General features: G+C 28.9%; 1 protein-coding gene across 1 annotated transcript; it reads left to right on the forward strand.

Moving 5' to 3' along the window:
• Positions 1-8680: 8680 nt before the first annotated feature.
• Positions 8681-14071, forward strand: LOC113375214 (probable protein phosphatase CG10417). Its single transcript, XM_026615159.1, is given in 9 exon segments — positions 8681-8858; positions 9045-9170; positions 9351-9612; positions 10740-10925; positions 11916-12129; positions 12247-12418; positions 13400-13426; positions 13428-13595; positions 13880-14071. Coding segments are annotated over 8 exon segments (1332 nt in total). The 5' UTR covers positions 8681-8858; positions 9045-9059.
• The last annotated feature ends 678 nt before the right edge of the window (positions 14072-14749 follow it).

The raw sequence follows: 14749 nt of genomic DNA on the forward strand, positions 1-14749 counted from the left end.
CGAAGCAGAAGTTATACACTAATGCATTACAAAGCATAAAAGTTTTTACTTATTTGAAATTTATATTTTTTAACTATTCTTTTTATCGCTACGACTTTAATAATAATACACAATAAACTTCACAATATTTGAGTAAGTTTGATCTCGAGACTACGATATAATAAATATTATGATTAGAATTAAATACAAAGTATTTAATTATTTTATTAAGATAATAATTCAATTATAATATCAAATATGAATATCATATAAGACCAATTTAAACAAAGATAAAATTAGATACGCAATATCATGTACATGAGTACACAAAATTGAATGAATCTATATATATTCTAAAATTAAGATATTCAAAAGAAATTAAAATATTTAAATTTTTCGCCGGTATGAACTTGCAATTTATTTAATAATTTTATTCATTTAATTTTTTTGGGCCGGAAAGTTCAAGGATTTTGCGATAAAGTTCTATACTACTAGTTTCGCCGAATCATTTTACTTTTGATTTCCAGTTAATTGAATTAATTTGAATTATAATTTTATTTTAATGTTTCCTTAAAGCTTGATTAATAATTATGCTTTGGTTTGACAGGTATTAGAACGTTTATTGTGCAACAAAACTATGGTACTCTTTCCACGGGCACTCCGACTTACTGGCCAACTGACCCAATAAAGAAGCCCGATTTATTGGATTTCTTCATAATGAAAGGCTTAAACTCTAGGTACACAGAAGTTCATTCAAGCTACGATCTCTCTTCAGATCACTCACCTATAACTGCTACTATCTGTTCTTCAATTATCAATGTTTGTAAACCTTATAGACTTCATTCGAGAAAAACAAACTGGGAACTATACCGCTGCAAAATAGAAAACAATACTGATCTCAAAATTAGTCTTAAGAACTCATCGGAAGTTGACTCAGCTATTGACAAATTTAATAAAACTCTTCATGATGCTGCTTTACTTGCTACTCCAGAAACAATAGTTCAACAGGATCAACCTCTATCTTTTGAAATTAAAAATTTAATCTCAGAGAAAAGGAAAGCAAGACGTAAGTGGCAGTCAACTCACTTTCCATCAGATAAGAACATATACAATAACTTAAGCAATAAACTAAAATCCAGATTGAAAGAAATTTCTAACCAAAACTTCAACAATTACGTATCAAACCTAAATAGATTTGATAACTCAATCTGGAAACCAATTAAAAACAAATTAAAACCACGTATTCAAAATCCGCCTGTTAGATGGGATGACAGCAATCACCTATCTTGGGCTAGGAGTGATGCAGAAAAAGCTAATTTATTTGCTCATTATTTAAGTACAGTTTTCAAACCGAACCCAGATTACTCTAACGCAGCGGACCTTAACTCAAATATGATTCCTTCTCACAACTCAATGAACAGTATAAAGTTCTTTTCATTAAAGATTATAATTGAAGAAATTAGTAAACTAAAAAATAATAAATCTCCAGGTTACGATTTAGTTACGGCAAAAATGTTGAAAGAACTGCCAAAGAAGGGATTCATCCTTCTAACGTATATATTCAACTCAATAATTAGATTAAATTATTGGCCAGCTCTCTACAAAACATCTGTAGTAAAAATGATCCATAAAAGCGGAAAAGATCCTTATATGGTTACCTCATATAGACCAATCAGCCTTCTACCAATTGTTTCAAAAGTGCTCGAAAAACTCCTGCTTCAACATATCTTAACTAGCGCGAATATATTTCCAGAACATCAGTTTGGCTTTCGGAGTCAACACTCCACAATTCAACAGTGCCACAGAATCGTAAGAGTCATCAGCAATACTTTCGAGGCCAAACAATTCTGTTCTGCAGTCTTTCTAGATGTGAGCCAGGCTTTCGATAAGGTGTGGCACAAGGGACTTTTACTGAAGATTAGATCGCTACTTCCATGTGGTTATTATAATATTCTAGAATCTTATCTCGCCAATAGGAAATTCAAAGTACGGGTCAACACTGAAACCTCAATATCTCATCAGATTGAGGCAGGAGTTCCACAAGGCAGTGTTTTAGCGCCATTTTTATATATCCTCTTCACTAGTGATTTTCCAACTTTACAATCAACCACAACAGCTACATTTGCTGACGACATGGCAATTCTTTCGACACATGCTGATGCATCTAAGGCTACGCTAATTTTACAAAGGCATCTAAATGTTATAGAGGAGTGGACAAAAAAATGGAGAATAAAAATAAATGAGAGCAAGTCTAGTCATATAACATTTACACTGAACAAGACAACATGCCCAGGAGTACATTTTTATGGCCAAGCAATTCCAAGCACCGAATGCGTCAAATACTTAGGTATGCATTTAGATCGCAGGCTCACGTGGAAGGACCATATTTGCGCCAAATTAAAGACTATAAAAATTAGAACCGCTGAACTATACTGGCTACTGGGACGCAAGTCAATTTTGTCGATTGACAATAAACTTCTAATTTACAAGGCAATAATAAAACCCATATGGACTTATGGCATTGAATTGTGGAGCTGTGCAAGCAAATCCAATATAGCGTTAATGCAACGTGCCCAATCGAAAATATTGAGGCAGATTACTGATGCTCCGTGGTTTATTAGTAACAAAACTTTACACGACGATCTTCATATTGATTTTATAAACAAAATAATACAAATCAACAGTATAAAACACTTTCAAAAACTACAACATCATTCAAACAATATAGTCACTCAGCTTCTTGAGACATCAACTTCAAGAAGACTGAAGAAGAAGCTGCCCGAAGATAATATGGAGGAACCATAGAACTACCACAACCTTATATAAACAGAATAATTGAATCATTTATTGAAGTGATTCTCTGAATATGATTGTAATATTGATCCGATAAATTTATATGTGTGTTTACAAGTGTGTGTGTATGTGTGTGAGTGAATGACATAAGCCAAATAGCTCATAGAATAGTTATGTATTCTGATTGCTATTGAAAATAAAAATTAAAAAAAAAAAAAAAAAAAAAAAAAAAATGTAGATAAATTATGTATCACTATTTTTATTTACATAACGAATGTGACATTGAGAAGAATTACTATCGAATATAATTAACTCACATTAATATTTTTTTTGGTATATATACATAAATTAATTTAGCAAATGCAAATATGTGAATATCGACAGTTGTATTCTCAAGCAAAAAACGTTAGACATTCTCATAAGTACATTTAATATTTATATCTGAGAATACACACACATTTATATGTAATGTGTGTGCGAGTATGTTTGTGTTTTGAACAGGAAATTCAAATAAAAAGCAATTCTTTGAAAGTGAGTAGTTGTTATACCCGACGTTTCGGAACTAGTTCCGTCAAAAGGTTTTCTGCAAATCCGACTGCGACACACATATCTCTCTTTATTAACATTTCTATGGGTTCCGTGCCAATGTTTATCCGTTAGACGGCAACGCGGCGCTCACGCGCTTTGATATTTCGTCTCTATGCAGTTAAAGCAGTACAATTGCTTTGAAAAAAAGTTCAGAATTTCCAAAATATGTCAAAACTAGCTGTAAATGGAATTCTGTCTTAAGGCAATTAAGGCATCGTGCCTTAAGGCAAATTGCTGGAACTTCCCGTACCAAAAATTATTAATTTTTTAAAAACGATGAACATTTTTGAAAAAAAATGTACTTTGAAAAAATAGGAATTTTGAGAAACTATATATATGGACAAAAAATTACTTTTTTTTGAAAAAAAAAATTAAAAAAAAAAAAAAAAAATTATTTTTTTTTTTTTTTTTATTTTGACATATTGTGGAAGATCTGAACTTTTTTTTCAAAGCAATCGTACTGAACTGCATAGGGACAAAATATAAAGCGCGTAAGCGCCGCGTCGCTGTCTAACGCATAAGCATTGGTACGGAACCCACAGAAATGTTAACAAAATGTATACTTATTGTTAAAATCTCTATAAAATATCTGATAATTTGATGTGCATATGTCTAATGATCATTTTTGACCGCCAAATGGCTAATTTTTTTACTTTTTCCTCCATATCTCCGAAACCGCTAGACCTACCTTTATGAAAATTTTATAGATTCTTCATCTTGTCAATACAAGTGAAATGTTTTTTGAATTATTAAAATCGGACGCTCCGTTCTCTCCAAAACTGAGTTACCGTTTTCGGCACTTTTTGCCCCGTTTCTTTGGAACATTTGACCTGCCTTTGCCAAAAACTAATCAGCACGTCTCCTTATCAATACGAATCGAATGTTTTTTGAATTATTCAAATCGGTTGATCCGTGTTCCTGAAATCGTCGACGAAAATTTGTATCCGCACATACATACACACACGTACATACATACACACACACATACACACACACATACACACACACATACATCCATTTTTTCTAAGGTATGCCAAAATGTTCAGAAACCTTTGAAACGTAAAGATATATAAAAATTTTCATTTTCGATTTTTTTGCGATTACTATAACTTGCCCTACGGGAAGTTAATAAAGAATATATTTTTTTCAATAAATTTTTTTTTTTCGAAAAAAAGTAATTTTTTGTCAAAAATATAGATTTTCAAAAATCTAATTTTTTTGAAGTAATTTTTTTTCAAAAATGTTAATCGTTTAAAAAAATAATTATTATTGGTACGGGAAGTTCCAGCTGCAATTTGCCTTAAGGCACGATGCCATGCGCCCCACTAGTTTCTATTTTTTTTCCAGAACAGTTAAGGTCAAGACTATCACCCCGCTTCGTTTTGATGTCAAGGCCTGGGACACTTTGTATAAATAAATAAATAAATTATATCGGTCCGGTTAAATATGCCGGTCCTACCTTGCATGCCATGCATGCGAAAAATGCGGGCGCACGCTCTAGGGGGCGCCAAAACGAGATTCTGAAACGAAATTTATAATATATTATTTATATTTTTTTAAATATAAAATCTAGAATACTTAATAGATTATAATTAACAGTCTAACTTAACTATGGATACGAGGTCACAAAAAGCATTTTCAGTTTGCAATGCGATGGAAACAATTAACCGATTAATAACGGTTAATTAAAGTTATCTCGGAATCGAAAAAGTGTTCCATCCTGTTAGGGCAAACCTGCAAAAGATTAAATTAATTATTAGGCATTATTGACGAAAAATTGCGAGCTGAGTTTGTTGAAACGGAACTTGTTAAAAAATAAATACAAATTATAATGTAGGAAAATGAAAAATGGGGAGTCGGTGCCTAGAAAATGGCTTATTTATTTCGAGAAACTGAATTGTAACTTTTGTTTTTGGTGCAAATGTTTCGCATCTGATAAACTTTGAATGTTGAAGACCACGTAAGTTAGGGTTATAGAAAGGGAGCAAATATAAAAAATGGAAGCAAAATTTACTTTGGAACAAAAATCGTTAAGCTTTTTTTATACCTAGTGGTGCCTATACTCTAAATTTAATTATTAACTATTCAGAAATAATACAGATACAAATATAATTAGTTTTTTTTAATATAGCTCAAAAAATATGTAATTTCTTTGCATCTTTCACTTCATCTTTGGACAATACTTTTAAAATACGTTATAAATTTAATTATAAAGCAACAATCTAATACTTTGAATCTGTGGGAAAGTAAAAATGATTACAAATTAGCCCATTACGATAGCAATAAGGAGAAGTAAGCGATGCAATTTCGAATATTGAAAAAGATAATTAAAATATAATTCAAAAAATCTAACATTAAATACGAGTGTTATGTTTAAGAATGGAAGGCTAGTTTTTTTTGCTCTTTTGGAAGGATTTGTTCAATAGAATAAATCGCATAATAAATAAGTAAAATGTTTCAAAAACCAAGTATTAATATTACACATATGTTAGAAATACTTGAGAATTTAAAAATATTTGATTATGATCAACCCGCGAATCGCCCCAATTTTCTATATAAATTTAAAATCAATGTATTTTATACGCTTTTAGATTATATATACTTTTTGTCCAGAATGATTAAAAATTAATTAATAAAAAAATTACGTAAATATTTACATACTTTTAATGATAAACTGTTAAAACATTAAAAATTATTGAGGAGGGCGCTAGAACAAATCTTGCATGCGGGCACTGAGGACCCCAGGACCCGCTCTGTATATATAAATATATATACTAGATGACCCGAAAGACGTTGTCCTGTACCGACATCTACGTTTTTCCAATATTCTATACGAATATTTACCGTTCAGTTGAAAATAATAATTATTGTTTTTCGAATTACTATTTACATCAATATGAGTTCCATATGAGTGATGTTAAATGTAGAACTGCTTTAAATAAAATGATGATTCTCAATTCCCACAGTTAACACTTTAATTATCTCTTCAACAAATATTTTATTGTTCAATAAAATTGTATATTAAAAATTATACACTGCAATTTATAGAACAAATTTATTTCCAATTTTATTTATTTCAATTTCAATGAATGATTTTTTGTTTATTCACGACTAAAACATTGATTTTCCAAATGTATCACGCAAAAAATCATCGTCTGCCTTTGTGATTTATGGTCATAGAAAAAGTACACGTGTTGAAAATTGAAGTCTTTTAAAGGGTATAACAAAGTAATTCAGAAAGAATTAATATATCATTCGCGGTAAAGGTACAATATCAATGGAAATAGGCTAATCTTTATCTTAAGTTTAGAAGTGAAAACAATTTGCACTTCGTCACCACCCACCGCATTAATTGCTACAACTTTCTTTATTATAAATTTTAATTTAAAAATTTTATTATAAATTGTAACTTCTTTTGTTTTGAAACGGCGAAGAGTTAAAGGGCTCGAAAGACACTCTGGTTGGACAGCCGCACACTCTTTAAACAATCACTCTAATCAATAAATCTATCAATATTTGTGTAACAAAAAAATAATAGAAAGCAATAATTAGTTAGAAAAAGGCCTTAAATTTTCATCTATATCGTATCTTTTATTTTGTCAGAGATACAATAATGAGAATTCGGTTGCTTTTTTTAACTAGATTTTTTTTTCATGAAATCATGAGCTTTTTGAAAATCATTTGTACTAAAGTTGTGGTATTCTCTAAAATCCATCAAGATCTCTTAAACCAAGTTAATTCTAGATGGAATACGATTATTTTTAGTTTTGGTGGAAATGACACAAAATTGTATGCGTCTTTTATTTGCATGATAGCTCATTTTACACGCAGAAGTACTCATTTTAAAGCTTATTTTGAGCACTATTAAACCCCATTTTAATATCTAGCCTAATATTGTTCCTAGAACACTTTATAAAACACCGATTTATTAAGATTTTAATTGATATAATTTTGATCATTATATGATTTTAGTTATAAGTTATATTTTTAAGATATTAGCAGAAAACGATAAAAAACGCAAAAAGAAATAAATTTTCAATAGCCAGTAACTTGAAAAGTATTTGCTTTTTTGAAAATCATTATTAAACATTTTTCTCTTATTAGTTTTTTTATCGATACCGATGAAAAGAAATGTCATCCCCTGGGAAGTAGCAAAAGAGTCTAAATTATTTTCACTTTTGAACTTGAGAGTAAGATGAACCTAATTCCAAAATTTCATGCAAATTGGAGCACAGTAAAAAATTTCTGACACTCCATTGGCTCCATTGACTTGAGTAAATATTCCGTATCTAATGACATTACACTTTTCTTATTAATAATCATAAATATATTATATTTTAATATTGCCTTAGCCTATAAGAAAATGTTTGGCAAATGACAGTCTTCATTTGTTTTTAATGTCAAACAATGCCTCAAATATTTTCAATGTCAATCAATGATAAGCGTTTTTTTTGTATTTTTTTCATTTATTTTTACAATCTAATTATATTTCTATGAATCAAAAAATCCTAGAAAATTCCCTCAACAAACTTCAGAAAGATTTATGAAAATCCGAATAATCGTTTAGAAGGATGAACCTTTTATTATACCCCATTACAGAAAAATTTTATATATATAAGAAGAATAAGATATAAGATATGAGAGTGCGTGTATTTGTGTTATGATCATTATGTATATATGCATAACACTATTAAATTTAATTAAGGTTATCGTAGGTTTTCATGGATAGATAAATGTAAGATTCATCAGTAAAAAACGGGATTGATTGCACATTGCAAACCTTCTAAACCCTACATAGCTGCTACATAGCTTGCAGGTTATAATTGCGATATTCATTTATCTGTTATTAATAATTTATAATTCTATTTTATCTAATTGAATGTATAGGAAGATTTATCAATTTTCAAACAAATTAATATTGAAATCTTCTAGCAAATTTGAAGCGACATGCGATATTTTTCTCCTAATTATTCAGAGCCTACTCGATAGTAATTGGTATTTAAATGAAAAAAAAAAATAAAAAATTTAAGTATTCCTAAAGCGAAATGTAATAGTGCATAACTACCATTATGATATTCATTTTTTCATCTAAAATTGAGCAAGCAGCACATATATCACATCATCTTCTAAGAATTGCTTTTACAAATATGTCATATTAAAATATATCCACATTTGAATTTGCTACATACGTGATATGCCAAATTTGATGTGCGAATATTGCCGCTCCTGTCGAACTAATGTTGTTGCACTTTTGGCGGTTTAATTCAGATTTGGTGCAACTTCACACTCTGCTGGTATAAATTAACTGTCAAGTTAGCTATGATAAACCGTCTTGTGAGGGATATTTATTATGCTTTTTTGTAGTTAACCCAAAAAACGTGTTGTAGCCTTATGTTTAAATATTGTATTTTATTAGATTATTCGTTGATATTAACGCTGTGACTATAGATAATATTTTTAACAATTTATAATTCAATGGGTGTTAGAACTGCATGCAGGTAATGCAAAATTATAACAGTTTAAAATAAAATTTACATCTGTCTTATAGGTTCACATGTATTTTATTTGTTCGTTTCATTGAACGGCACAACTTTTGAAATAAGTAAATAGTCAAACTATTTTTGGTTGATTTCGCCTTACTAAATTTCGTGTGTTTATGCAATTAATATATTGATGTTTTTTAGGTTATTTAATTAAGAATGGGCGCTTATTTATCCAAGCCTGTTGTGGAAAAGCATTCGAGCGATGAATCGAATAACATATTAACTTGTGCAGCTAGTAGCATGCAAGGATGGAGAATAACTCAAGAGGTTAGAAAAAGAAAAAATATGTTTTATGATCTCTTGATCTCTGGTCTAAATAGTGCAATAGTATTGATGATGAACCGCGAAGTTAAAACTACATTGGCTCAAACTGGTTTAATAATATTATGCTAGAAAATATTTAATGCTAACAAATGCTCATTTAATTACATCTAATATTTCTTTTAGGATGCACACAACCTGATATTAAACTTTGACAAGGATACATCACTCTTTGCTGTTTATGATGGGCATGGGGGTGCCGAAGTGGCTAAATACTGTGCTGAAAAGTTGCCTGATTCCATCAAGGAAACTCAAGCTTATAAAAATGGGGATATAGCACAAGGTCTTAAAGATGCTTTCCTTAGTTTTGACGCTACCATTGCAGAAAAAAAAGTCATTGAAATACTCAAAAATTATACCAACTTTGATAATGACATTAACAAGCAAGGTTAGTTGTGTGTTTTGTTTTATAATAATTCATAATTATTATAATGTAATTTTTTGTCAAACTAATATTGCTATTAAATATATTTATTTTATTTTTAATCAGTCAAAAAGCAATTACAAGTTTTTGTGGTTTAATGCAACAAGTTTTTGTGTTATAAGAATAAAATGAAAAGGGAACAATCCCGATTTATTCCAAATATTTAATAAATATTAACTCATAATTGGCTGCTGTTAAACTTCTGATTGCCAGGTTTTGCTCACATTTCAGACATTTATATATATATATACATATACATATATATATATATATATATATACAACCTCAATTACCCGGACCTCAGTTATATGGATTTGCGATTATCCGGACTATCAACCGAGACAGTTATATGTATGTACATGCCTACAATTAGAATTTTCGCACGATTTTGCTGCACTTTAGTATATGTATTCAATATAATTTAAGAAAATATATATGTACATACATAAGAAAATGTTAATTTCTTATTAAACATTGATTTTCATTGATATCTTTATATGCATTTGTTATTTACGATAAATACACATCATTATTCTTCATACATTGGATTATCCGGATACCTATCGGCAACAATTAGTCTGGTTAATCGAGGTTCTACTGTGTATATATATATATATATATATATATATATATATATTATACATTTGTGATTTGTGTTTTGAGATAAGATGTTCGAATTCATTATTTTTAGTTTCTTTTTCAAAGTATAATTCATATTTATTTATTTTTTTACTAACATGCTTTGTTGCAAAGTAATAATTTCTAACATGTTTTTGTTTATGTTTAGTTTATTATTTGTGTGTTTGTCAAATTGGGAGTCGGAATATATGGATCTATATGAAAAAAATGTTACAAATATTTTTATTTACCAATTAAAAATATGATTGTGCCACCACCATTAAAAGTTATAATTTTGCATTTCTTTTTGTATTTATGTTGTTGGTTGTAATATAAAATTAATATAAATCAAATAGAGAAATAGCAATATAAATTATTTTATATAAATAGTATATGATCTTAAGCTCCCTATGTTTTTATGGAATAAATTTAATTTATATACATATATAACTGCCATGATGATATGATTTAAGTCAGTTTGAATGGAACTGAGGATGACGGATATTTAGATGATACCTCAGAATCTTGTGAAGATAAAGTTTCCATCTCCAAAAACTGTACAACAGAGTTAAAACCGGAAGTAGAAAACAATGAAAAATTGCAAGAAAAAGAAAATAAAACAGATGATAAAAGCACAGATAATGCTACAGAATTAAATGGTAAATACATGTACTTTTGAAAGATTGTTAAATCAAGTAAATCGATTTTTTTTTTTTAATGTACTATATTCTATCTATATTCAGTCAACTGATTTAAAGAATTTTTTTTATTAACCTGTAATGATTTGCTCGTTTTTTTTTTCATTTCTTTCATGTCTTATAATTTGTATTTTGTTACCCATATAAATATATATATTTTGCATAATTATGAAATTGATGTTAACATATCATTTAACAAAGACTGGGCTTAACATCAATAAAAAAGCCATTAATTCCTTTTAAGAATTGATTTTACAATCCATATGTTTTGGCTATAATCCTAGCCTTTATTCAGTGGTAAATAAAATAAAATTTAAAAACTAAGGCAATTGAGACTGAGAAAAATATACAGAATAAAAAAAATTACCAAAGGATCATTTATAACTATCTAAAATATTATAACCATAAATAAAAGGACAGAACTTATCATGTTATGTGAAACAAACATGCTTTATCTGGACAGTATTACTAAATTACTTACAGAAAAATAAAAAATATGCAAAATATCTACCATCAGTTCCATACATGTTAGAATCTTAGTAAAAATAAGTATTGTTAAAAAGTCCTTCAACATTATATGTATCCAACCAGTTTACAGATAACACGTATATTGTACACTTACTCTTTTGTAACAGTTAAATGTTAACATATAATTGTGAAATTTCAATTATGATTAGTTTTTAAATTTTATTCTAGTTACCACTGAATGAAGGCTAGGATTATAGCTAAAATGTATAGATTGTAGAAAAAAATTGAAAACAAATCTATGGTTTTTTTATTGATGTTAAATCCGATTATTAGTCTTTGTATATTATATATAAACGAGCATATAAAGAAATTAAATTCACATGTATGTGTCAAGATTCTATAGTTAATAAATTATTGATTTTGGGTATGATATACAAAAAAATTGTTGAACAAATAATTAACTAAATTTATTTTTAAATCAAGCTAGTTCGAATGAATCTGAAGAGGATGATGATGAAGATTGTGAAGAATATTTAGATGAATCGTCAGATTCTTGTGAAGACGACATTCCTGATCCTAAGGATACCGAATTTATGGCAAATATGAAGGAGGAACCTGGTAGTGATAGTGGAACTACTGCTGTCGTAGCAATTATACATGAGAAGGAACTTTACGTAGCCAATGCTGGTGATTCTCGGTAGAGTAAACTCAAATCAATAGTTTCTAGTTTATAATGTATATTTTTTAAATTTTCTCACTTATTAGAAACATATCACATATATGCATTATATAACATTTACAACCAAAAAATTAGGTGTGTTCTATGCCGCAATGGCAAAGCAGTAGATATGAGTATTGATCACAAGCCGGAAGATGAATCTGAACAAAGTAGGATTACAAAAGCTGGAGGAAGGGTGACCTTGGATGGAAGAGTTAATGGCGGTTTAAATTTATCTAGGGCCATTGGAGATCATGCTTATAAACAGGTCATTAATTTTAATGAATTCAATATGAATGCAAATTAATTTCATTATACAAAACTTTAGAGTTTTTGACCTAGTTTTCTTTGGAAAGTATTTGATTGAAATCAATACCAATTGAATGCAATCTTCAGTGCATAGGATCATAACTAAGGTTGGCAACTAAGTTACGCCGATTTTTGTTAGAAATTTTAAGACATGTTTATCATGGAACTAAAATAATATTCTGTAACGTGTAGTCCACTTTGATCAATAACTTTTCGTCATCTTTCAAGCAGCATCATTATCCAACTCTTAGAAAACCTCTGGTTTTTGATAGCAAAAAAATGAATCAGGTATAATTTGACATCATATGATAATCATTGAATAATTTACTATTTAAGGAGTCACATGAAGATTGAACAAAACGTAATAAGTTAAAGAACATTTAGTTCAGTAGTAAGAGTGAAAGTAAACAATTTCTTTGTAATCAACTTCAGCTTGACGACCAGAGTGTTTTACACCTTTGAATGAAAAATCACCAGAACGAAGTTTTACAATCCAATTTTGATTTGATGCTGCTGTTTCTTTTTTCAATACTTTGTCACCATAAGCAGCTCATAACATTTTGTAAGCTAAAGATGTCCTCTTACCTTTGCAGAAACATAAAAGCAAAATATGACAAAAAAAAAAAATTATCTGATTTTTCATCTTTCAATGAATGTCAAATGAAAACTGTAATTGATCAAGAAACTTTTTTTACTGATTGATAGCTGGAATGCCTACTCTGAATAACAAAATGCATATTACATTTGAACTATGTCAGTAAACCTAAAAACTCTATCAAAACCAACTAAGAGTAAAAGCCGAACACACTTAGTTGCCAATCTAATATTTTTATTTATACACAATACTTACTATTTTAAATTTTAATTATAGTTCTTTTTGGTTAGATTATGAGGTGTAGATTGGAAAATAAGGTATTATAGTTGAATGAATTGCCTATAGAATAAAAATTTACCCGCGGCAGAGCAAAATGATCACTGCTTTACCTGACGTTCAACATATTACTTTAACAAATGAAGACGAGTTCATTATATTAGCTTGTGATGGCATTTGGAATTACCTGAACAGTCAGGAAACAGTCGATTTTGTTAGATCAAGATATAGAGATGAATTGAAATTGTCGTGTGTAATAGAGCAGGTGAGCATATACATTTGCCTATTTAAAAATATCTGTTCATTGTAAATAAATATAATAATGATCAGTCGGATAAATCATTATAATTTTTGGATTCTGAAAGCTTATTTTCAATTTCTATTTTACTTATTTGTTTATTTTATATAATTGTACTTGTAATTTTAAATATTATTAGGGACTTACCTGTTTATATATGCTGTGGCTATGATTTGTAAACTTAGTATTAATTCATACTATGCTTTGCTTATATTGCTGAGTATTTGAAAGTTATGCAATTTACATTTCAGCTTTTTGATCACTGTTTGGCACCAAATACAATGGGTGATGGTACTGGTTGTGATAACATGACAGCAATCATTATTAGTTTACAACAATTACACGGGGACAATAAAAAGCTTCCTGAAAAAATTAAAAATGATTCAGATGACGCTCTAAGTTCTAAAAGAGCAGGTTCTCCTCAAACAACGGAAACAAGATAGCAAAAAATTCAAATCTGAAAATCATCGATAGCATAAAGTTGAACAATTAAGCTAAAAAATTTAATTTACGGCGGTTTGAAAATGCATATTAAGAATTAACTGTGATGATCTAATTGCTATTTATATTCATTGACATTGACATAAATTAATTTGTAATTTTTTTGTAATAAAATTCCGTTTCTATCCATTAATTTTTACCTTGCCTTTCAATTGCATATTATTACTTATACAGTTTTATTATATGCAAACATGCTTGTATCGTAGGTGATATGATTTGGCTTTTAAATTTGTAGATTTTGTTCATTATGATGCAATATTATTGCTATGAAACTTTTGATTGTGTTTATAGTTTTGATGATACATTTAATAATCATAAAAATTTAAACAAATATTTCAAATTGGAAGATAACCAGAAGATCTGCTTGATTTTTGTCATTTGAAGATTTTGTCACAATTTGTTATAAAAGTGTATGATTTCATGTTGTGGTATTCATTGCTCATATCAGAACATTTATGTGAATACAAAATAAATTGACGAGCAAGTCAAAAGATATATTATCACATAAAATAAATATTACATTAATGTACTAAAGAAATAATATTTGAAAATCACTATAAATGATATGAGTATGTGCAATATCATTTTAGGCCATTTAAACTTGATTTTAATTTTTTTTT

This window comes from Ctenocephalides felis, unplaced genomic scaffold, assembly GCF_003426905.1.
Source record: "Ctenocephalides felis isolate EL2017-DRISC unplaced genomic scaffold, ASM342690v1 CF-g0.4_SCAFFOLD_01886, whole genome shotgun sequence".
Lineage (NCBI taxonomy): Eukaryota > Metazoa > Arthropoda > Insecta > Siphonaptera > Pulicidae > Ctenocephalides > Ctenocephalides felis.